Source organism: Nipponia nippon, unplaced genomic scaffold, assembly GCF_047370975.1.
Source record: "Nipponia nippon isolate SJK-2023a ecotype South Korea unplaced genomic scaffold, ASM4737097v1 scaffold_4, whole genome shotgun sequence".
Classification (NCBI taxonomy): domain Eukaryota; kingdom Metazoa; phylum Chordata; class Aves; order Pelecaniformes; family Threskiornithidae; genus Nipponia; species Nipponia nippon.
The window spans coordinates 19,207,816-19,234,473 of record NW_028262358.1 but is presented as its reverse complement, the minus strand read 5'-3'; the positions used below and the strand labels follow the sequence as shown (position 1 = coordinate 19,234,473).

Here is a 26,658-nt window from a genome sequence, read left to right as displayed (position 1 = left end):
GATAGTAAAGTTAATCTTACTAATGTTTCTCTCCTTGCCCCCTCCCTTCTCGCAGAGAGCCCTAACAAGCACAGCAGAAAACCTAAGGAAGGAAAGTTCTCTAGGTTCCACTCAGAGTAATTTCTTTCTTTATTGAAAATTTAGATTAGATGAACTGTTCTGTTTTCATACATAATGTAAGTGCCCTTGCAAGCTTAGTTCGTTAACTATAAAGAACCTAGGACAGCGATATAGTACAAATTCCTCTAAAATTTAATTTCACTTTTTAGTTGGAGCCAACATCATGACAACCTTCATATAACCATTGACCAATATCTGGTATGTTATTCATCAGGCTGCTAGGAACCTCAGATTCTCTGCGTCTCTCTGTCTGGGATACTTTACAATACAAAATGGACCCAGAGGATTGGAGATTTTTTGCTGAACAGGAGTGGTCTTGAAGCCCTGGGATCTTAGGCCAAGCTGCATCTTACCTGATTTAAAAACACCAAGGAAGTCAGTGGGCCGTGACTCCCATTTCTCCTGTAGTTTCTGAATGCTTTTAAATTTCTGTCTTCATATCACTATGCTCAAAGATTCCAACTTAATTATTTTCTTTGTCCCTTGCCCTCTCCAACAAAACTTTTTTAAAACTAGTTCTTGAAAAATTTTCAACATTTCACTCTGCTCTGAACCCTGAAATTTCCCCCTGCCCACGAGAGTTTCTATTTTATAGCTAATTAACCTCTGATTATTCTTACCTCAAACAACACATCTCAGAATTTTTCATGTTTTGAGTTTCTTACAGTTGAATTTGCCCAGAAAGTTTGCTAAACCTTTTCTACAATTTGTGTGTGCTTTCTTCTGAGAGCAACCAAATTTGGAAAAAAAAAAAACAAACCAAAAAAACAACCAAACAAAAAAAAACCCCAAACCCACAACAAAAACCCAACAACTTTGGGGCTTTTTTATGTTTCTTTTATGTTTCATATGATGCAGAAGTGTTTGGGTTTTGGGGGGGGTGTTAGTTTTTTTGGGGAGGGGGGTGTTTGGGTTTGTTTGGTTTTTTGTTTTTTAAGGAAACCAATAATTAAGATAAGATCAACCATAGTACAGTTGATTGGAAAGATATCTAGTCAACAAGGAGAATATTAACTGAATCTTCTGGTAAACAACAGTCACAGCTTTTGGCCAGCTGAATCTAAGCCTAACATCCACTCTACAGGTAAATCAGGTAGGATTTAGCTCATCCATATAAACATACTCAACAATACAGAATTTTTCATTTGAACTAGCTGTCTACGCTTCCTTTTCAATCAGTGGGGAGAAAAAGAGACTTCTACAGTACTAGTCATGGGATTTATTTTAGTTGTCTACCTTAGGACTTCTAAAACTAGGTTACATGAACCCCTCCCAGAGAGACTAATAAGTGAAGATTCTTGCCAAGTACTCTGGGAATCACTACCAAGATTTCCATCGACCTCCTTTCTGCAACAGAACAGAAATACTGTACCATGGCTATTTAAAAGATTGCTTTTTAAAGTGACTGCATTAACCTCCTTTGCAATGAATCTCTTTCCTATCTCCCATAGGAAAATTTATAGCTGACTATAAAGGCCTCAATATTTCTTACTCTTGTCAAGGAATGATGAGTGATTTGGCAAATATAAACTTGTCAATATAATAGCTCCATTAAAGCTGAATGATCTGTGAGTCTATTGCTACCACATTAGAATTTGCAATGAACGTTTGATTCAAGTGTTTATATTAAGATTTTGGTTATATTTATGGCAATTTGGGATAATAACAGCAAAAATAAAAAGGCTTTTGTACATTTGCCCTAAACAAGATGCAAGAGAGCACAGTACGAAAGAAGGGAAAGGCTAAAGGGAACATGATAGGCCATTAAAATTACTCGCAAGTTATAAAACCTGAAAGAAATAATCATTTAGAAGGGCCCAAGGAATCATAAAGAAAGTGACAATCTTAACCACCTAAAATGTGAACTTGAATAGTGGGGCAGATTTCCTGAGAGATATCTATTAGATGTCAAAGAACTCAAAGGAAGTAAGGGACTCCTTAGGCTTGTGCTACTTCAAACAGGGCTAGAACAAATCCCTTGAAGTACCACAGGCAGCTGAGCCAACTGTTTACAAAAGCAGTAATTAATTCCATCTACTGCCTCCTATCCTTCATGAATCATGGTACAAAAAGAAGATGGCAGGCAAACCCCATTTTTAAGAGGTGGAAGGTGTGCACCAAAAATCCGTTAGTTTTGAAGAGGGAACTTACAAGCTCTAACCTACTTTGTTAGCTCCAAGGCATTCTGTTGTCATACTGCTGAGGTGGACAGGTATGGATTTAAATTGCATGTTCTTCTGAGGAAAACATAGGCTTGTGACTGATTAAGTAAGATTAGTTTTCTTCAAAATTAGTTTTTTCTTTCTTTTAAAATGTTTATCATTAGTACAGATGTTTAAATACTTCATATAGCACCCCATGTTCCACACCAAGAAACCCCCAGAGAAGAACACAGTGTCAGTATGTAGTGCTGAATTCTAAGGACAGCAGATGTACACGACCAGATTATCTGGCTAACACACGGAAAATCTAAACATAATAAGAAAAAAACGTGAGCCGAGATGTGCCCACACATGGCTGAAAAAAATTTAACATAAGCAGAGAAAAGTATGGAGAGAAAACTGAGATATGTACAGCGATTAAAAACTGGAAAAAGCCAGATTTTTTTTATCTCCTTAATGTTCGACCACAGTACTTCTATTTTTTTTTTAATATAATTCTTTTCTTTTTAGTTCCGTACTTTTTAAAAGATACTATATTACCATAAGGGATCAGTAAAATGGTATCTTTCCTTCAGGAAGTTAGTCTTGCACGTTCCTGATCTTTTTTCATTAACTGTCTTTAGAGACAAAAAAACTCAGTCCCAAACCTCCTTTACCCTCCCCAGTGACATCTCTAATACGTGCAAGATGCTTTATCATATACCTGACCCACATCAGTAGTGCATCTTAAAATATTAAACACTCTCATAAATTGGAGAAGGGACATTCTTAATGGCTGTTGGTACATTTTTACATAGTGTTAAGTAAAACAATCCACAACTAATTCTGACTTGTCCTTCTCCAGAACTGCCAAGTTTTATGAGTGCTTTCACAGGTAAATCTGCAAAACGGGGTTTGGTTACCTTGGTGTATTAAGACAAATCAGCATTACCTTAAAACAATATAGAATGTGAAATAATAGACTTGTCTCTCTCGTTACCTTGATTTTTTCTGAATAAACATTTCTGATTGGCTAGAAATTAACTGTTCATTTAAACAACTTTTATGGTTTTGGTTTTTTTTTTTTTTTTTTAAATTTCTGTGATGCAGGCTGTCTACTACACTCACAGTTATGAGAGACAAGATTTAAAAGGAACACGCACAAAGTGGACCCTTTAAATTTTTTAACCTCCGCTACGAATACAATGCCTTGAGACACTATGGACTTCATAACACAGATCGGCGTTACATAATTTTATGTAACGAACACTGTTTAAAACACTTCCAGAAACCCAGAGGACAGCCCTTCCTTCTTGTTACATATTCATATGGATACATTCAAAAGCCAAACTTCTCTGTATTTCGACAACAAAATTACACTGACATTACAACAATACCAAACTAGGTTTCATTAAAACAAATGTTTCCCATTTTTGCTTTGACACAACAAATTAGACTTTTTCACTAACGTGAGACAGGGAAGGGGGGGGCGGGCAATCAAGTAGTAAACCAAAAAAAGATTAGTATATGATGATGAAATCTTCCCAGAAGTGGATGATCTATTAAAAAAAATGCCTGGATGCAAACTGTTTTTGTAGATGCTAAACACTGCAATGAACCATAAAAGGGGAGGGAAGAGAAGCAGGCATGGAGAGGAAAAATAAAGGCCACCTAGATGAAACAACCTTTTCCTCTTAATAGTTTCAACTTGGTTTTTTTCTTCCTTAATTTATTAGAACTGGACGGAAGACTTGAGAAACATAACGTCATCATTTAGCAAAAGCATTATTAGAAACATCACTTGACTGGCTTTGTGGTAGTCTCCCATGCCCTCCTTGTAAAAAATCACATAAAAGTTACACTGTATTTGTTTCATTCTGCCACATGCCAAGCAGATGAAGGAAATTAATGCCGAGACACAAACGCTCTCAGCCACTGCTTTTCCCAGGCTTGTTCCCTCTTGGAGGCGTGAGCTCAGCACATGACTCCTACCAGCATTCTTCCAAAGCCACAAGCCACACCCAATGGCCATCATTCTTCTGCACTTAAAAAAGTTGTATTTGGTAAGACACTTTCGCTCTTAAGGAGGAACACAACTTTCTGGATTTGGATATTATTAAAATCTCAAGCAAAAATACAGCAGAATCCCAGACGGGTGTGAGATTTCACCTAAGCACTTGCAAGTGCCATGTGCAAAGCCAAAAGCTCAGTAACAGCCCTGCCACATACTGAGGAGATTCTGCAATGACATTAGAGCAGAGTATTCACCATTGGATGATCTCGGTAATCTGGGCCTCCCAGTGGGCCACGGACTCCTTTTTATCAGCCAGGTCTCTCATCTCTTCTTCCAGCTGCCGGTTATTCATACTCAGCCTCTCAAACATGGTGGTGAGCTGAAGGAGAATTTAAACAACTTGTTAAGGGTATAAGCTGCTGTGACTCCATCTCTGTGCAGACTCAAAGCCACGTGTTCCCCTCTCCTACATCGTGCATCTGCTTTAAAAATTGGTACTACCCATCACAATAAACAGCACGTAACAATAAAAACCAGAATCTCTTCTCATGTATGACCTTAGCTGTACTGAAAGGCCATTTTTAAGGACTAGAACTACATTTTTACTCTAACAAATTCATCAGTTTTCTGAGAATTAGCCTCCAAATACCTCTACAACTCTTCGAAGGTTTCTGCTTTGCACCATATAGGTGTGGAATGTTCTATACAGAAAAAACTACATTAAAAGAGCAAGGCAAGGGCACAAAAATTGTTATAGCTCAGATAAAACTGCCAAACGTCTCCATTGTTTAGTAACCATGGAGAATGAGAGGCTTAACAGATACAGGCGTGAGTCAGTCCTGAGATTCTCCAGGTGTCTCACATTCCCCTATTTTTCATTTTACTTACTTGCAGGCAGGGAAATTGAAATTAAATGCACATCTGTAAGTACAATATGTTATACCTAGCAATTAACCTCACTTGCATTCACATAGCTGTCATTCATACATGCACATTCTACAAGACAAAAGCCACAGCTAACCTGAGTTGGTATTGGGAACTAAACCTTCATTATGTTAAATAATTATTCAGAAAGTCAAACTGGAATCAGATAGACTTTATAAGAAGGTGTGCTTAGGAGAATGAATCTCATGTGAAAGGCTTCTTCTAGTACTGAAATATATTAACGAATCAAAATGATGAAAAAAATATCAATTTTAAATCTAGTCTGCTTTTTACTCCTAATATGAGTACTCCACTCCTTATTTATCATTTAAATAGGCTTATGATTTAAATATGCCTATTTATTAAATGTCATTTGACAAGAAAAATACAAAGCTAACTAAATTTAAAAAAAGGAAAAAAAAGAGAGACTGAGCAGAAAAACTATCAAAGTGACTAGTCTCTTACTGTTCTTGAACTAAGCCTACATATAGGCATATATAGTATGTGCCTTATACTGGTATGAAAATACACTTTAATTTGAACACTGACATGCAAACATGCTTACTTTGAAGAACACTGTACTTTCATCATATTTTTATAAAATTTAATGCGTTACAAAAAGAACAGACAAGTTTAGCAAGACTGGGCTAATCCACAATGAACTTGAATAACCTGTCAAAATGAACAATAAAGAGATAATCTAAATGCACAAAACAATTATTCCTTGCTCAGCACACTTCAATTAATATGCCTTATCATTTGTATTTTTTTAATATCTCAAAGTAACACTTAATCTCAATGGGTGGGAGAGGCCCTGCTATTTCACAGTAATTGACATGCAAATATACTCTAAGTAATCACATCATTAGCTATGTATTTTTATATTTGGGTCATAAAATGACACCATCCTTTTCTTTTGGCTTAAGATATTGTCTAAAATTAATGTTACCAAACTCTAAGACCATTTAACTCAATCCCTACACATAAATACATACACATGCATACATATATATGTGCACACATTCTCAAGTTCAGGTACGTATAAATACTCTCTATTCAAATCAAATATTAATCACCACTTTCTGTGTAATATTAATTTCTGGTATCAATTAAGAGTTAACAATAACCAATACAGCTCTATATTGTCCAATTTGTAATAGCATACAATAGTTGTAAACTCAGGACTCAACTAACCAGCACTTACCTTGTCAAGTTCATTTGAAAGTTTTTTATTTTCCTCTGTTAGCAGAATCTTTTCTCGTTCATATTTCTGTTTGAACTCTGTTTCAAATTCCTCTCTTTCACTTTGGCTAAGAAATAAAATGAAGCAGAATTAGGAAGTTTCCTATTCTAAAACTCATCACGCTATTCACTTAAATACATAAAGATCAATGCACACAGTAGCTGAACGGAAAAGTACTACGTTGGTAATACCACAGCCTATTAAAACTATGCAAGTAATGGATCATACTACCAACTTAGGACTATAAGACAGTCTGTTGAATTTTATCATTAGACAACGATCTTTCCTTCAGTACAGAATGAATAGAGCTCCACTGAGCTAACGTTTATCAATCCACTTATACATATTTCATTCTTTAGACGAATCCTTCAAACCTTGAGGAGCTGTAATTCTGCAGACCAAAGCGTGTGTCAATATTCTAAGACACTCAGGGTAAATTCTCAAACTCACGGAAACATTATTTTAACTTAGACATTTCTATAATTTCAAGTTTCACATAGAATGACAGGCAAAAATGACCACATATGAAACCAGAACTTACAGAAGCTAAATTGGGGCACTTGGGGCTGGGTCTCTGATGAGAAAAGCTTGTACGGGCTAGTCTTTGGAAAATTTAGAAAAGCCAGAGGACACATTCGAACTGTTAATTCAGGTACTGTATACTTACTATCAGCAAAAAAATGGATGGATAACCTATAGGCTCCTAATATCACCAGATTCTAGAGCAGGTTTGGACCATTCTTTCTGAGAAAGAGTTTCAAAGTAGCTGTTTCCCCCAACTCTTCACTTCTCTGGTTGTCATTCAGTAGAGGAGAACCCCTGGTTGATACTGCTTAACATCAACTTTTATCTTGCACAATGAATGTAAGAACCTGAAAATAAATGAAGCTGCAGGTCCTCTGTTTGCCAAAAGCCACTGTAATGTCCTTAAAGTGGTATACGGCGATGTTTTAGATGTATAACTCCCACCTCACGTCCACCCTTTTGAGACTCATGACATTTGCATCTTGTATTCACCATTTCACCAATTATTCAGGTAACTGGCACAAAGTTCATCAGTAGGCTGATGGAATTATACTGTAAGTGCCACAGACACAGTAAATATCCATTCAGCAAATATCACTGTCCAGCCTTAAAAGGTTTGAACAAGTGCCCAGTACAAAAGGTTAACTCCATAAAAATAAAATCCAGGGGAAACCTTGTCTTGAGCATTACAGTTTTTTTTTCTGGATACCGATCAGAATTTTACATTGTGCAACAGAGAAATTACATCCTCGCCTCTTCTTCTGAGATGCAGAATTACTACAACTCTGCCAAACTGGAAGAACACCCTTAAAAGATGAGAAGTGTCAGTGGTTACAGTGAGCCCAGTTAAGAGTAATGCTGGTTTGAATTTCCTATTCCTAATTTGAAATTCATTTAGTGCTTCAACCACTCTTTGAAATGTAGTACAGCATGTTACACTCATGGTGAAATTCTATGTTGCTAGGCATCCTTTGAAACATAACACTACATCCTAGCAAAGTAAAGTACTATGGTTACTGTTTAAATGCCAAGTTTGAAATTCACCACCACTCCTTTTCTATATCAACAGATTCCATGCATATGATGAGCAGCCTCAGGAAAAGGCAGGAAGAGATTAAAGCATTGGCTGTCAGGGGAATTAATAACAGGTCCTGCTTCTGTTTGCAAGGCATAGATTCAAAGCTAATTTCTCAGACAGTAGACCAAACTAATTTTTAATTAATTTATTTAATTTATTTAGCTTTTATGGTTTTATGGTTTTGTTTAGGGTTTTTTTTATTCTGAATTTGTCTAAAATTTGTTCTTTTAAGGCTTTAAGGCTCAAAGCAGCCATAAATGGTGGTGGATTAAGGAAGCGCTGGATTGGCAAAAGAGCCCAACATATTTGTAGTTTTCTGTATTTTACATTCTTAATTCAACTGGTGATTGTCACTAACCCAGTAAGTCAGATAAATTTTAAACAGAGGACAATGTGGGTATAATCTATTACACCCAAATATCAACTCGGCAAACCACAGAACTGTGACGGACTCCATAGGTGTTCCTTGGACAGCCAGGAAGATCAAAATAACACATTTGCTTTGAAGCCTGGCATCCTCCTTTCCCATCGAGCTTCTTCTCTCATCTAAAATTTAGCTATGTATCCGCTCTTCAAGTTTATGAAATCGTACATGATCCAGCTTTCTTTTTATCAGGAAAATAACTGTAGCAAACCACACGCAAGCAATGTGAAATACAGCTTGATGGTATCACTTTGTCACTCCAGCTCTTTATTGCGGCTGTACAAAGTGGAGAAATATTTTACGCTACTGCTTTGAAACTGAGAAAAGTAGACCTGAAACAAACACCAGCCCCCAGGCTTCTTTATACCACACAATTTAAAACCAGCAAACACTGTTTTACAAAGCTCTCTGCTTTATAAATCTATCATTAAATGACAGGCTTAAAAGAAACTTCTACAAACATGATCTATTTTACACAGGTTCTTGCACCTTCTTCTGAAATATTTCATAATGACAATTCTAAGAAATGGAATATCATGCTACACAGATCACTGGCCTGATACTGTGTGCCTACATTCCCAATTTTAACAGCATGCAGTTTATCAGACTTTAGCAAAGGGCAATCACTTTGTACAGTAAGGCAGTTTCTCTCCATGGAAGACTTACGTTGTTGAAATAGCGAAAGTAAGAAAGTTTAAATTTGAAGGAAACAAAGAAAAAATACCTATTTAAAAAAATGAAACAGAAACCACCAGCATGTAAGTTACATTAAAAAATACACACAGATTTTGACCAAGCTCTTATTCACACTATACTATAGCCCTTATGAAGTAATGCAACCACATCCTCCTATCAAAGCCTTTTTTTTTTTTTAATATGCACTAAAGATTATTTTTAGACTACTAAAATTTTTTTCCCAAACTGCATACGCACACTTCAACCACACACCCACCCCACGCCTATTGTTGAAATAATTCCGCTTATTTCAGCATAAAGCCTCCAGGTGCTGCCTTTTCAACACTTACATTGAACACCTCTGTACTGGCAGACTCACAAAAAGCTTTGCATACCCAATTACAAAAGCTAAAACCAACATGGGTAAGCAGAAACAAAACAACCCAACCAAACAAACAAAATCTATGTTCTCTTAAGAAACACTACCAAATATTGAGAATTGAGCAGCAACAGCAATTCTTCCATTCCTAATATTTAAGCTTCCCTTCTAAATCCCTGAACGACTACAGAAGTCAATCTGTAGCACACCTTCAACAGAGGACCTCCGCATTTCTGTGGAGTCCTAAGACTTGCATGAGATTCTGCAGACCTGTTTGACAAAACCCAGTTAAGATCAGGTCTTCATGAATCACTCCTCATGTGCTTCGACACCTGACTTCCTATGATGCTGAAGCCCTTCCAATTAAGAGCCAAAGGTTGGATTCTGGTTATGTGACACACTTCTGCTCATGCTTTAAAATATTCTCTTACACCAACACTTGAAATACATACAGAAACACATGGTTACATCAGCACCCATTTTAGATTTGCATCCAGTTCTTTTTTTATTTAGAGAAACTAGACTGAAAGAAAGTTTATGAACTAGCTAGCATGAAGCAGATCAGCGTTGTTAGGCCATTTGTTATTTCACGAGACGGACATCTAGTTCGAACTTTTGCAGCTGTACAACATTAGAATGGTTCTGATAAGACTCCAAGGAGTTTTTGGTCTGACCAGTGTTTGGAGGCATGATCCTTAGCAACAGTTTAGCCTGCAGAAAGAGGTGTTAATGATTCTTTATTGAATATTCCTCCTTCTGAGACACTACTGGACTGACATGGCATTAAAGCAGTATCACACTATCACCTTTATATATTACAAGAAAGCATAGCCTGTTGTGCATTCGTAAGTCATAGGTGAGCAAGACCATTAAGTTGTGGTACAATGAAAACACGCTGCTGATGCAAGTTTTCCCTCTCAACCTACAACAAAGCAGCAAACTACTGTGTTAATACATCCAGCCTATGAATAGCTATATTCTAGGAAGAAACAGTTCATCCACTGCGTTTTAGGCTGTATAATTTACTTCCCCTGCTGGAAACAATTTACCAGAAAAGCAGTGTTTCCACCTCTATTTGCATAAGCTTTTTTGAAAAATTCTTTATTTACTACTTATATTTAAGGACTCGCTACAGTTTGGCTAAGTTTTCAACAGGAACTTCTCCATGTTTTTTCTAATATGCTATCTTACTACAGCAGCAAAAAGAAGCATCTATGTTAGTGTCTACAAAGCATTCTGAATTTTTTATGAATGAAAACGAACACATTCAATTTATGACTATTTCCATTATTACACTATCCAACAGGAAAAATTGTTTTTATTGACGAATGACTCAAGGAACATTCTCAAAGCCAGTTACAAGCTTCACCACGCGGGAGAGAAAAAAGCAGGTCTCTGACAAATTACCAGGCCAGAAGAGATAAAGCAGCTTATGCTTACAGTAGTCTGATGACTTATGTTAACACTGGATGGAACCCAGCATGGATTAGCCTTAGTCCGCATTAAGTGACTGTTCCTGTCCTGGCAGAAATGTAAGCAACAGTTGATCTCTAGCACATTAATTTTGCATCAAAAGATGAAAATACCAAACAGAGAAAAAATGTCAAAAAACCTATTTTAAACTGCAACATAAGCTTCAGGGGTTGACTTACCCCAAGCTGCAAGTCTGTCACTCAAGTTGCATACCTTGGAATGGTCAGCCAGTGCAAGAATTCTGCTGCAAAATTAACTGTTTCAGTACAGGGTTGTGGATTTTTTTTGTTCTGTTTTATTTTTAAAGGTGACTATTTTCAACCCTGGCATTATCTCAGCCAAAATGCATCTGTCTGCACGACAGTTAGGGAAGTGGTAGTGTGTTTGGAAACATACTAGGAGACTTCAAAAGACATTTTGAGCTTAAAGGTAAATTCCATACAATACTCACTTTTCTCTTCTGGTTTTCTCTAACTTGTCTTTCAAAATCATGATCTCCTTCTTGAGGGCAAGCTGCTGGCTCTCTGCATCCCGTAGTTCTTTCTTCAGACTTTTTATTTCATTAGCATGCATTATTTCACGTTTAGATAGTTCCTCTTCATAGAAAACACTTTTCTTTTCCAGGTCTGCCTTTAATTTAGTGATCTCTTGCTGGTGTTCTATGCTGCTTACCCCAGGTGAGCGACCAACCTGTTTTTGCTAAAATAAACAGCCCCAAGTTAGCACTCAAGAATGCTGAAAATTATGCTTAACAACAACTCAATATTCGTAAGTCTATGTTTAGAAAATATCCCATTATAGACTTGAGTTAAACACATCTATCTCAACTTTTTTGAAAATATGGTAGAGCATAAATCTGAACTGTACTCTCTATCATTTTGTGATTCAAATGCAGTAATAGTTTCCAAGCCATTGAAAATTTGATCATCACTTTAAACGTCTCTGGCCACGTTCTGACTCCCCTTGCACGCAGTCAGAAAGTGACCACAGAATTAGAAGATTTTTATGCTCCCACTCACATGGTTGACAGCAACAAGTTCAAACGACTTTCGGGAATGGAGAATCAGGACTATGATATACAGCCAATATATTTTAAAGCACAAATAATCTGTGAAAAAGCTATACTAAGACAAGCTAAAATCTAGCTACGGAAACACTATATGGATTATACCAATCAGGAGGGAAACCTGACCTATTTTACTCAAACTGACCATTTACATCATAGTGGAAAAACAAGCTTTAAACAATAAGAGTAATTACTTCACTTTTTGCAGCTGCATAGCTCTCTTAGTGAGGTCTTCTGGCATTTCAATAGTCTTTACACATTGCTTCAGGGTACATACACATTTGCACCAAATGCTGCACTCACTAAACCCAATGTCCTGCCATAACATAGAGGAGCAGCAAGATCAGGTTCAAAGTGAGATAGTGGCATGACATGCACTGAAATCCAAGTCTGGAAATATTTTTTAATGTAAACACATGTATAACTCGGTTTGGAATTTTTTCTAATTTTTTAAGTATGTAGTTAAAGGTAGTCTAAGGAAAGGAAATTACTTAATAAAAACACTGTGTTTTGACAAAGTGAAGGTAACTGGAAAACCTACTTCCTTATGGTGACTGTCTCACACCTTCAGGAGGATCGAAGATATTTTGTTAATTATACCTCCTTTCTTACCATGAGACACTAAAATCCTCTCAGTTACCCTTAATTAAACATGGCTTTGGGTGATTTTCTTTTGCTGATGTATGAATAGACTTTAAGAGCTAAATATCGTTGTAGAACATGCAGGCGAGCTGAAGTTCTACCACGACAAATTCTATGAGAAACCTGGGCCTTGCTGTTAGTGTCAGCGGAACACTTGCAAAACCCCCTAAACGTATGAGCCAGATATGTGCTGCTACCACGTTGTTTTCTCTAACTCATCAAAATGACCATCTGTTTTGATCTAAGAGTAAAATCCTGCCCTTAGGATGCAGAAGTAAATCGGGAAAAGAAGATGCCATCCTAACAGGAGATGGCTTGGAGAAAGAAAGATTAAAAAAGACAAAAAGAAAGGAAGTATAGGAATTTTCTTTCATGCACAGGCAGTTCACTACTGAATTTGTTTGTTACTGCCCAACATGCCAAATTGCCTACACATATATGGCAATGGACCACATAAGAAGTTTAGGCTTTGCAACATCATCTATCAAGTATGTAAAATGTTTTAAAGGTATTTAATATTTTTTTCCACAATGGAAAAGATACTATTAAGACCATAAGAAAGATGGTGCAGTAAAAGAGAGAGCTGGACGGTATTGTAGAGTGGCTTACAGAACTAGAGTAATATAGTAAACAGAGCATATATTTTGAATTGGTGTAAGCACAAATTCCAAATAGATGTTTTCATACATGCCTGTTTCAAGTGGACAAATGGTGCAACTGAGACATAATGCATCTCCTGGCACATAGACAGTTAGATGCCATAACTCTGCGCTGGAAGTCTTGCCTCTCTCTCCCTCTCGTGCACATACATAGACACACATAAAAGCCCAAACAAAAAAACCTTCACACAGCAGCTCTTTCATTAGGCAGTTATGAAGCTGAATATTCCAAACTGACAGCAGTGTTGTAAATATTACTATATGTATTGACATGTATATCACGTACTATAGTTACCATAATCGCAACATTAACAGACATCAAGTTTTGCACTTTAAGTATAAAGAAGAATAACCATTAAATACTGCAATAATAGAACAGGTGGCATGGGCAAACTTACTATTTAAGTAACGTAATCCTAAATGAACGTACCATTAAAAATCTTGGAAGACTTCTGGCTGGTCTTTAATGAGATTAGCCTTTTGTTACAAGTGCTACTTTGTACTGCTTCAAGGCTTGTATGTTGCCCTTTGCAGATGGTAATAATAATTTACCTTGGTTAAGAATATGAAGAATCTTGCTTAGATAGCCCCAAGTTTTATGGTATAAATATTTGCCAAATGCAACATATTAAGAAAGATGCAATCTTCCTTATTACAATCCTATTAATTATCATTTATCTGGATTACTGTATTATTCCTTGCAATTTAATAATTTGCTGTTGCTCAGGTAGGAAGGAAAGAGTTGAGAATTTAATTTTCAATATGCTACCTAAATGTTTAACATGCAGAATTTAGTCTTAATTTGCTTGAAATGAACTTATGAGAGAATAAACAAAAAAATAACTCAGCCGTACAAATTAGCATGAAAAATTGCTTAGTTGGCCCAAAACTGACTCACCCAACACACCTTTTCTATATGTGTAATTCAATCCAGAAACAGAATTTTGGCTGTCTGAATACACACCTAAGGCTTCATAACTACGCTTACTGAAGTAAGCGGCAAGTGTAAGATCTTCTGGCACACCTACGAAATGCCCTAAAAACTGTCAATAAATACGTATGTCTTCTGGTGAAGAACAGAAAGAGATTTGTAGGTATTATAATATTGCTCTGATGAAAATTAAAGCCCTCCTCTTCTGTTGTTATAGCTCTATTTTTCAGTGTTAACGGAAGGTTGATTAGAATCAGAAATTCATTGCAAATGGTCACTGCTTTCTTTTGACACCTTCCTGCAACATGTAGTCCAAGTCATTAACTTCTTCACTTACTCATACCGTATTGCTTTCCCTGCTCTTACCATTCCAGTATTGCATTCAGCTTCACTGTGAAGAACAACATTGAGAGATGCCTTACTGAGTCAGACCAGTACCTTCCCTAAAGCAGTGGCTATCTGGGGACAGCACCCAGGCCTGCCTTTTTTATGAGGTCCATTCCCCTTGGAATACAACAACTGTTGGACTAAAGGTATTAGAGGGTACCTCTCCGCATAGTCAGTGGACCTGGTGTTCATCAATTTGTCTAATCCCTTTATGAACCTGTCAACACTGTCACAACCACAAACTCCTGTGGCAACAAGTTCCAGGAGTTTACTCCCCCTTCTGTGAAGAAGTACTGTATTAAACGCATGTCCTCTTTGCTTCATCAGTGCCCCTCAGTTGTAGTACTGTAGGGTTTGGTAAACAGCCATTTCCATTCACCTTATCCACTACCTTCGTGATTCTGTAAACCTTAAACATAATTTCCCCTCAGCTTCTTCCTCCCCAAATTTAAGAGTGACATCCAAATAGATGTTTTCATACGTGCCTGTTTCAAGTGAGACATAATGCATCTCCTGGCACACAGACAGTTAGATGCTGTTTAATGCACCCCAGGGCACACTGCTGACTCACGTTGAGCCTGCTTTTTTCGAAAATCCAAATACATGACATCCACTGGATCTCCTTTATCCACACACTTACTCACAACTTCTCAGAACCCCAGCAGGTGGGTGTTGCAGGACTTGGCTGGACAGAAGGCAGACTGCCTCCTTCCCAATTAGCTCTGCTTCATCCATGAGCTCACTGACCTTATTCCTTACTACAGCCTCTACCCCTTTCCTACGGAAGTCACACCCATTCCTCTTCAGTTCCCAGGATCTTCCGGATGAGAGTTACAGTGGCACAGCAGGCCGTCTGTAATAAGAGGGTGCACATCTTGGCCAGCAGTTCTCTTACTTCTCACCCGAGTTCCTTCAGAACCTCCTCGGTGAGGCCACCGCTCTGGGTGACTTCACATCTGACTCACCTGCCAGCTCTAACGCTTCCTGCGCATCATCCTCAGACTGATCCAGCTCATCTGACCAACCTGCTGCAAAGAATGCGCTGTGTGGCAATCTCCACTGCTTCAGCAGGGAAGTCTGACACACCAAAAACTCCTTGAGCGCTTCTGCCACAGCCCTGTCGACTCAGAGATTACCATTTAATCCCTGCCAACAAACAGCCCCATGAGTTTCCTAAAGTGGCTTTCTGCTTTTGATTTAAAGAACTTCCCACAATCACTCCGAGCATCCTTTACAAAGTGCTCTCTAAATTCTCTTTATTTAGCCCTCAACGTCCTGTTTACACTTAACCTGCCATCATTTATGGGCTTTTCTGTTCTCCCCATTTGGAGAAACTTTCCTTCTTTCTTTAAATATTGACCTTTTTTTTTCCTCTATGATAGCCTCTTGAACTTAGAGCTAAGGAGCCATGCAGAGCTTTTACTGAATGGATAACGCAGTATCGCAACAACCGCACGTGATCCAAAGTGTGCTTACTGTACTGTCAAATATTACTAAGAAAGCTACAAGTCCCCTTTCCTCTTCTGATACACTTGCCCTGTTGTTATAAATCAGCACATTGTTTATTCTCAATAGATCTCTAATAAATTCCTCTCACCTCTTAAACTGTCATACAAACTCTTTGCTGATGGTGAAGATTCACGAAAGCAGAAGAAACACATCTTAATTTTCAGATAACAATCTGAATTCACAGCAGCAGAAGCTTTATAAATCCAAATTTCATATTGAATGGATTTCCTTATTTTTATTTAATGAAGAAAGGCAAAATAAAAGAATGTTTGCAAAAAAAATCCCAAATTTTCTGTGCAGTGACTTAATGGTGACAAACGTCCCACAGAATTCTAATATGCCCCGCCCCATTATTCATGTAAATTAAGACCAGAATAGGCCTAATCTGATGTTTTGCACAAAAAGTTTAGAATTCTCCTACTGGATGAAACACTGGGAACAGGATTTTGCTGTAAATGAACAGCAATCCTCATGTGAAAATGAAAAAACCTTCTCATTGAGTTTTTGAGAAAGTCTAATTTCTTCAGAGCACTGTATAAAATGTTAAATCATAGAACATTCTTGGCTTACTTAAATTTCTCCTCCTAAAAACATATACATGTGTGAGCAATCTCATTGATACAAACAAAACTGGTGTTCAATGCTGCTCTTGCGCAAAAATGTCTCAACTTCTAGCTGAGAGGCAGAATACACTGAAACTTTTCCTTTACAGTTACATCAGTTGACATCTGTTGTGGAGGAAACCATCTTTCTTTCGACTTACATGCTGAGGAACAACACAGTACACAAAACACCTATACAGAAACCTGCACAGGCTGCAGGTTTATCTTCAAATACTCAACCATCCTATGCTACAAAAAAAAAAAAAAAAAAAAAGCTTTTAACAGGTAAAGTTAAACAAAGTAATAACGGAAGCAATTTGGTAAGAAAACATCGAGTATTAAGAAATACTTCAGTGAGCAGTGAACACACTGGCCTGAAAAGTGCATTAGGCAAATGTGCTTGCATTAATATTCAGGATCAACTGAAGTGACAAACTGACAATACCCTTTTGTCCTACATCTGAAAGCAATCAAATAGATCCAAGTCCTAGTTGACTAGTAAGTTTGCAGGTGTTAATATCAAAACAGACTAACCTTTAGCCCTTCTACTTCGCTTTCCAACTGTTTAGAGTACTGTTCACTCCTCTCTCGCAATTTCCTGTCTTTGGATGCCTCAGCAGCTGCAGCTTCAGCTTGGACTTCCAGCTACAAAAGTACATACGTTTTTAATTCGTAGGATTCTTGTATTTTTTTTTCCAAAATCTATTGATGGTTTTCAATATAAGAGAGAAATCTTCAGCACTAAACTGGACACTTCAAATTCTTAGAAAACAAAATCGGTACTATTTGAAACAACAATCATAGAGTTAAAGATTTACAGATAACATTAAAAAATTACTTGGTCAGAAAACCTTACATATAACTACTATTTCATAGATTCTAAACAGTCTTCTCACCACTTACTTCTTTTTTAAGTCTCTCTGTTCTGCGTAACTCTTGCCTTAAACTTTCTACTTTTTGCATCACCACTTCCATTTCTTCCTCCTTATCTCGGAGCTGGCGGGCAAGCTTTTGTTTTTGAGAGTGCAAATCTGTCAGCCGCTCGTTCATCTCTGAGAACTCCTGCATTGCCAATTTCCGCTGGCTGTGTGCATCTTTCAGCTCTTTGGCTTGGGATTTTAATCTGTCACTAGACTCTGCCAGTTCCTACAGTTTAAAAAAAGAATTAAGTAATAAACCTAGAAAGCTGCAAGGCCAATTCTGTCTTTGGATGCGCATCTAACACCTTCTCCAGAGTAAATAGAAACTACATATTCATTTCTTTTCATGAATGCATCTACGATACAGATTGTATGCCTCTATAAATAAAGAAAGAGGCCAGGTTTTACACTACTAACGTTAGTAAAATTGCATCAAGGTAAACCAAGTTGGAATCTACTCCATTATTATAGGTTCAACACAAAGGCTTTCAAGCACTTGCATTAAAGTATCAAAATACCTTGCTTTCTTAATTAAAAATGTCATTAGCATAGTTTTTCAAGAACTACTTAAATGAATAAAAAGAATAGTACTTATCGCAACTGCTAAATGATTTTAAAAAGTTTTTGCATTAATTGAATGGAAAACCGCTCTATGAAAATTTCTACTTTAGAAGGTTTTGAAAACTGATCTGCAATGGCAAGTATGATTTCCACACACTGTACCATAATATCGAATATTAGAGAAAGTTTCAGGCAACAAAACACTGTAGCGATTAACAGCAATATATGATAATTATTCTTTCAAAAGAATGAAATAACACTGCTAGTGCTGTGATAACTCTACAGCACAATACCTTCACAAAGCTTGCTGTGTCCTAGATCTGTGCTACTACACTATGAATGAGGTACCACAACAATTTAAATGGTTTAATGATGTTCAGCCAAACCGGAGCAGAACAAAGAAGCAAGGAAAAGCGAGTCTGAGGATGAAAAGAAGAGCAGCAGGAAGAGTTAATACTTGGCACTGCTGACATCTATACAAATTCAAATGCATTTTCTAAGGTTGTTAAAAAGAGGTCCTAATCACAAGTTGTTTTAGAAGAGAGATGGTCTTTCTTGGACAAACTGGCAGCTCTCAAGTTTTTAACAGACTTAAGGGTTAAAAGAGTGTTAAATACAGCTGGCACATCAACATTCAGTGTGGACTAAAATACTGGGCCAATATAATCATGATGAGAAACAGGCTAATGTATTTCGCACCTGATTACATTTTGAAGTTGATTTAAACACGAATACAAAAAAGAGCCATGAAAGACAGTATGTTATAAATAAGAAAACAAGGAATCAGGGAGACGGAGAAGAAGAAATAAAACCCAGTATTCTTTACTGTGGTTATTTCAAATTACTTTCCGATCTTCGTATGTGGGCAATTTTGCACATCTCTCTTCTGGAAACACTTCCGTGACACAGCCGTAATACCATATTCTTAACATTTTTTCCCTGCTATAGTCTAACCCATACTTCAGATTAAATTAGTTGTCTGGAATAGTTCTTCTCTACTCTGTCTGCTAACCACTATCTTTATCACCTTAATCCGAAGCTATAAAACCTTCTTTGCAGCCACCATGCAACCTGGATCATGGAGTTGTTCGCTATCTGGAAGCAGACACCTAGGACCACCCAGCAGTCATACATACAACATGTTAAATAACATCCTTGTCTTCAAAAAAGAGGCAGAAAACAAAGTAGGTCATGCTACACATTTGTTGTCTGCTCATTAATTTTACACTTGAAAGTTATTTCAAGCAAAATGAACAAAAATAAAATAGTCTTTAGGGTTTAGAAGAGTTGCTGACAAAATGCTTTTACCTTATTAAGATCTTCCCTCTCTTGCTTCAGCGTTCTGACCTGTTTCTCAAAAGCCTTTATTTGTCTGGAAGCATCATCCAACTCCCGCCTTGCAGTGCTGGCCTCCTCAAGTTGCTGTTCTAGCTGACCAGAATCTAGAAAAAGCAGCAGACTTCTAAATACGTTAAGGAAAAAATCATTATTCTAGAACAGCATAGTCTAGCTGCTTGAAGCCTCTTCAGTATCTGTTCTGGTTTCCATTTAATCACAAAATAATGCAATTCTTATCTGGTTTAGAATAGGGAGTAGGTTGTTTCAACTGCCATTATCTGCTTTTAACACAACAGAATAAAAGGTCACAGCTTGCTGCAAAACAACATAGGAAACGATAACAACTTGTCTTTTCACGTTACAATAATAATAATGCACTATACATAATTCTGTAATGTACGCTTTAACATGACCTATACATTTGACTTTTATGCACTGTGATGTAATATATAATGCATCTTTTATTACACCGTAATTATAAACAGTCTCCCTCCTCCCACCAAATTCCCCCAGAAAGAAACAGTAAAAGTAATGGGTCACTCAAGAGCTGGCAAGCATTCTCCTGTTGATACACTTAAAATTAACTTCAGATGATTTTACTTATTTCTAGTGTGAAAACCGCTTGTGTTTATGTGATCTGCTTTATTACTACTATAAATACAGGAGAACTATTACAGCCAGTTTCTTACCAACTGTCAGTTACACAATGAAAGTACTTTTCTAAGCCACAGCTCAATAATGTCATATCAATGCGCTCAAGTGCTACAACATGAAAAGCTGAAATCCATGAAATATGACAACTGAAAATTTCTAGCTAGCGGGTGTTTTTTTCCCTCCTAGTCCTTCACTTAAAAACACAAATTTAAAGCAATATGTATATGAAGGTAGGTTAATTCCAAGTTCTATGAAATCACTAGACATTTTGCCTTTGGTTTCAGTTGTGGCAGGTCTTCAGACCATACGTATGTACCCACGGAACAGGAAGCCATCTATACTCTTAATAAGAGCCTTTTACTACATTTTCATACATGCAATCCTAAAAGACTGGCTCCTGGAGAAATCAAACATAAAAACACATACATTTCTAAGAGCTGTAATTTCTGAAACACAAGAATTTTTTAAGCAAATGAATACCATTAGCTTATACTTAGACAAATATTCACTATTGTTTTAATTCATCGACTCTTGTTTAAAAATTAAAAAGAATGCATTTACATAACAGATGTAGCTCAATGCCAAAGATTATTAACTGCCTCTCTTATGTAGTCTACTCTGAAGTCACCAGCAAAAAGAAAGTTTATATATGGCTCTGCTGAGCCAAGATAAATCTCTCTTCTGTGCATGAACTACTTTGTTCCACAGCTCTGTTTTCTTCTTCCATCACTGCCCTTTACATATTTGGCAATATGAAAGATTCCTCAAAGTTTTCTCCTATGTAACTTAGCGAACAAAAATTATAACTTTGACCTCAAAAATTGAAAGCATATGCTAGCTTGTCATTTCCTGGAAAACTAGACGGTCAAGAAAAATGTATTTTTCTAAGGTCCCCCTGGTGACACTCCTGAATTTGACACAATTTCATGTTCATTTTTTAGTACCTTTTTTTAACAGGTGTTTACTCTTACAGCTCCAGAAGAGGCAGTGAAACAGGTTAAAGAATATAACCAAAACCTAGTTGTGACATATGTGTAGTCAATGATAATTTTCCATCTAATCACCCTAGATGTTGCTAAGATTTTAGCTAATATATGCGAACACTCACTGTAGGATGTTATTACATGACATTTAATTGCCCAAGAGATGAGCCCCAAAGGATAAAGTTCAGCTCTGCACCTGAACTGAACCTTCTTTAAAGTTCATCAGATCTAGATTTGGAAATTTAGATATTTTAAAGGCCACCCAGAAAACTTGGAACTAGCTCCCCTAAATTTGGAAGCATTCAGACATGACCATCATTTGGTTTGTGCCTGTATTCTGTCACTAATTTAGTTTTAAAATCTATCTCACAAAAGACCCCCATAAAATCTAGCAAAATACAACATTCTCTTTTCCCAGTTTTATCAAATTAGCTTGTATTAGTTACAACTCAAGGCACAAATAAGTGTCTTCTAACTAACGGCTGTATTGACTGGACCAGACAAGGCATTCAAGTATATACTGGGAAAGTTATGTGGTGACTGGGGATGGATTAGACAACTCCACATCTTCCTCATTTGATCATATTATTCACTTCCAACCCAAAAAACAAAAGCACATATTGTATCTAAGAATAAATATACAAATGTGGCGTGAAGCAGAAAATTCTTAATGGATGCTTAAGGGAAAACCTTCTCAATATTAGCCAACTTCTTTTAAATGTGGAAAGGGATATCAGTTGTGTTGGGGAATGTTCCCACACCTTTTTTTTTTTTCCTTCATTACCAAAGGAAGAGAGTAATAGCTTCAGCAATGAACTAAAATCCAAGTTGCAGATCAACAGTCAAGAATAAAATGTAATTTAAAGCTGATCCTGATGCTTTTCTATGAAGGGCTGGTTCCATTCAAAAGCTGTTCTTGTAGATGTTGCTTTTCAGTTGTCCCAAAGAGCCAAAAACAGAGCTGAGGATTGCTGCGGAACAGACATTTCTGATCGTGTTGTCTTCTTCCTCATTACAGCAGCAAGTGGAGAGACATTGGCTGGAGAGAAACTTTACAAAAACCTTTGTCCTGACACAGCGCCAACATGGCATCACTCAAACCAGAGTGATCCTCCCTGAGCTAGTTAAGCCACGTTCACATCCAAAAATAATGCTTCTGGTACAATACAAAACTGCTGCATCATACCAGAGCAGCTGTCCAACTGTATATCTATAACAGACTTTTTTCAGACTACACAATTTTAACAGCATATAATCTATGTGCTGCAGTTTGCAGTTCATACATAGCATGCTTCTGCCCCATAACGTAGCAGCAGAGTCTAAACACACCAAATAAAATGTCTGGAAGTTAAGTTCAAGGTATTCTTTCCGTGGGTGTCGCTGCTGGCATTCCTGACACTGTCAGGAACTGAATGAAGTCTTTTCACAAATACAAACCAGAACAAATCTTTTTTGTATTTTCCTCTAACCTTTCTTGCTGGTTTTTTTCCCTTGCCACAGGTAAGATATGGACATACAATAGAGATCCATCTACCACTACTTGTGTCCGATTTTTCTCTCACATAACATGCAGACATTTTCCTATTTGGATTGACAAAAGGAATCAGATTTGTCCTCCCTGTTTCTACGGTTCTAGTCCTGATACCTAACAGTCTCTATCAATCTTGTTAATTTTCCTAAATAAAAACCATCTTGCTGTACTTCCTTTCCTTCTCTTTGAAGCTATCACTGCTCTCAAGATCCTATTTTGAAGAAACCGTTATGGAGCAGGATAGCAGAAGTCCTATGCTATGAATCACTAGGAGAGAAAATTCCCTTTCAGAGCATCAAATCAAGAATACTGAATATTAGTATTAGTAGCTAGCCTTTAAAGTAGGCTAAAAAGATACCAGCTAAGCAGACAGCAAATTGGTTCATTAATAGCTATATTGAAAATGGTGGTGCAATACAAGCTCTCCCTCTGGAAGTTTCTTAAAACATGAAGTGCCAGAATCTGGGAGAGTAAGGCTGGAAAAAGATGGATTTGGATATATTGAATTTCTTTGAATCTTTCCCTGAATGTCTCCAGTAGCCTCTGTAAAGACACAGGATACTGGGCTAAGTAGATCTTTGCTTTCTGACTAGTTTGGGAGTTCTAAAGAAAGGCAGTATGACATTAATTAAAGAAATTCAGCTCTTTCTTTGCACAGATTTCAAATACGCTTTTCAAACTTAAAGTACTGAGATACTTGATAGCCAAATTTTTAGTTACCATAAAATCTTCATGAACTCTCAGAAGAAAAAGAATTAAATGGAAAGAAATGTTTTGTTTTGTAAGAAATGATAGCTCATTGACAGCAGAGCTGAGAGGTGGTTCTTCCCCCCTCTCATCTCCTTTTTCTTGTATGCTCCTATTGCCCACCTTGTGCTGATTTACCAGATCATGAGTTGATTGAATTCTCTATATCTAGATAGCTCTTTCTTTGTTTAATTGCATGAATTAAACTCCAGAGAGAGTCTGGGGCATGCACAAAGAGAGGAGGCGCCACACAGCTGTGAGCAGGACCCATTTTGATGGCAGAGTTTTGTCTGGTCACTTCTGCTGCTCATGGAACTGCAGCCTTATAGCCCATAGTGTCCTGTCTCTGGAAAACACCCTTCACTACTCCCTGCCACTTGGAAAACTCGGTATCGCTGTAGTTTCACGCACACAGCCCACATCCCAGATAACCCACACTTTTTGAAAAGTACTGTTCCAAGAAAATACTCAGAAAACCACATCTCCAGTTTGAACTAGCTTTTACTCCACATCCAGTTACAACACATTATGCAACAGCCCACTATAAACCTCTGTGGTTTCAAAGAAAATATAAATATAATCAAAATTGTAATCACATCTCACAAATTCAGCCCTTCCAAGGAAAATTCAACAGAAAATTAGATCATGAAAAATATCAATTGATGCTTAAATCATAACAAATCACCCTTCCATCAAATATTTTTAAGACTATTAAAACTGCTAGGCTAAAGTCTTCACCCCTCATGTTTACTTGCGTAAACGAGAGAGAACACCTTCCTTCCCTCCAGTTTACTACCTATGTACCTGCATACCGGAGTGCAGAGATGTATAAAGCAAGGAATGCTAAGGTATGCTACAGTGACTATGACTTCTGAAAGGACTGCAGTGACTTTTGATACTGCCAAAAATAACCAAACAAGGGCTCCATCTGCTCTTGCAGTACACATTGCAGGATGAAGGAAAGGAGAAAAAGGAAAAAAAAGGTAGTACTAAGGAAACTGGTCATGGTTTCACAGATTCTCAGGTAGAGCCTGATACACATCCATGTAAATCAGCGACACCATAATTTAAAACTAGTGGAACTTCACCACTAATAATAATAGTAGAAGTCATTGAAATCTTCCTTCTTCCTTGCAACTGGAATTACTGAAGTACTGAATATGAAGTTGAATTTGTAGAAAATGTTGAGCTACCAATGAAGAGTGAAGGGTAAAATGAGAAGTAAAAATAGACTGGAAAACTCCTTTAGAAAGCAAAGTAAAACTAACATTACATTACGAGAAAAAAATCTTGTCAAAATATTGTTTCCTGCTACAGTTTTTACATTAATATTTATAACATACCTGTTACCTGTTTCTTCAACTTTTCAATTTCTTCCTTCAAACTTTTAATTTCTAAATCTTTGCTTGCTGTTAGTGGGCCATCCACTGTTGAATACTGCAGAGCCTGGACTGTCTGGGTGGACTCTAGAAAAAGATGGAAGAGAGGGGACAAATTACATGCCTGACATCTGAGGAGGTCAAAAAGATATCTCTGATAAATTAAGACATGCCAAAAAGCCCCCCCCCGAGGATTCTCCCATTTATAATTTCCCACTACTAAGTGCCAATTTTTCAGTAATTCTCAGCTGGACAAACTAAGTTCTTAGAAGTTTTAAGAATGAAATCCTTATGCCATAGTAACCAAGGCATGGTGCAAACAAAGTTAGCATGTTATAAGAAGTTGCATACATGGGATATTTCAGAGTAACAGAAGTTTAATTTGTTAACAGAAATAATGAAGATAATTCTTTTCTGCTAGAAAGCACTCCAGGAGGTGTATTTATTTTTTCCAACAGTGTAAACTATACCTTACAAAGCTGCAAGCTAATCCAAGTCAAAAAGGCAACAGAATGATTTTTTTTTAATGACTATACCTTGCAGTTTTCTACTAAGTTCAAGCTTTTCCTGTTCTAGACGTCTTATTCTCCTCTCATAAGCTTCTGTTGCTAAACTGTCCTCCAAAGTTCTTTGAATGCTGGCATCAAGATCCATGGAGGGTGGCCCAGCTGTCAGTCTTAGACAGCTGCGGTCTGAAAGCACACTGGGGGAAAAAAAATTAAACAGTATTGGATTTTACAACAGGCTGTGTTTAAAAGAATTTAAAAAAAAACTGTATCAACCAATAAATATTTGTTTAAACTGTTAATTACTACGTAATTTATTATAAATAATACCTTGTTAGTCTGTGCTCATTAAAAATTGAATTCATTTTTACCTGGCATGACTGATCTCCTCAATGCATTTTTTGTTACATAGAAGTGAATGAACTCCTGATTAAAAATGATCATTATGGACAGGCTACTTCAGCCAGATAGCAAACCTCAACAATCTAGATAGTTAGTAAGATTATAATAACAGTTATTTTAAAATAATTAATCAAGTTTCCCAAATACTTTAAAAACAACAATTGCAACAAATGGTGTGAAATTATCACATGACAACTAGGGCACGTACATATCAGCAATGCTGTGGCCCTGATTCTGTGGATACTCAAGCACACATACTACTACTTATGCAAGCAATCCTTTTGAAGTCTACAGGACATGTCACATAACCAGCCTTAAGCACATGTGTTTGCAGAAACATAGGCCTGGTTTTTCAGTGGTTGTAAACATTCTTTCTTTATTTATTTTCATAAATGATCATGGACTTCCTTGTTACTGTTTAATTTAGCAGTAGAGATGAACATGACAAATACCACATTAATACCAAATATTAATAAAAGTTTTTTTTTTTTTTTTAATTTCCGTTCAGACTTACAAAAGTGTCAAAGGACTAGAAATAAAACTGGATTTAAGGTCTAATAAGCTAAGTTCTCTCTGGGTCCACACATCTGGTGTTAACTTTGTCATATGCAGTTAACTTCATACATTGTCTGAAAACCACCTTTCTCAACGAAACTCCTCTGAACACAGGTCCTGACCTTTAAATTCATGTAAATTTTACCTGCAGAGAGCTCATTCTTTTGGACAGACAGCATTTTAGATTATGGCCTAGTAATTTCCTCAATAAACCACATTCTTTGGTATCTGCAGATGGTTTCAGAGACAGAAACTTAAGATGGTATGTAACTATCCTGCAGACAATTTTG

At 36.9% G+C, this 26,658-nt stretch overlaps 1 protein-coding gene across 5 annotated transcripts in view; it reads right to left on the bottom strand.

Annotated features, from left to right (window-relative positions):
- CDC42BPA (CDC42 binding protein kinase alpha) overlaps positions 1 to 26,658 on the bottom strand; it is a 188,669-nt gene that overhangs the window by 47,777 nt on the left and 114,234 nt on the right. For 4 of the 5 annotated variants that reach the window (XM_087774754.1, XM_087774757.1, XM_087774758.1 and 1 more), the window contains exons 11-18: positions 25,442 to 25,608; positions 24,870 to 24,992; positions 19,582 to 19,715; positions 17,696 to 17,938; positions 17,327 to 17,437; positions 11,448 to 11,695; positions 6,404 to 6,509; positions 4,530 to 4,654 (exon numbers count right to left, since the gene is read on the bottom strand). In XM_087774754.1, the coding sequence (XP_087630880.1) occupies positions 4,530 to 4,654; positions 6,404 to 6,509; positions 11,448 to 11,695; positions 17,327 to 17,437; positions 17,696 to 17,938; positions 19,582 to 19,715; positions 24,870 to 24,992; positions 25,442 to 25,608 (1,257 nt within the window). The remainder of the gene's footprint in view (positions 1 to 4,529; positions 4,655 to 6,403; positions 6,510 to 11,447; positions 11,696 to 17,326; positions 17,438 to 17,695; positions 17,939 to 19,581; positions 19,716 to 24,869; positions 24,993 to 25,441; positions 25,609 to 26,658) is intronic. The other variant, XM_087774759.1, reaches the window with a different exon arrangement.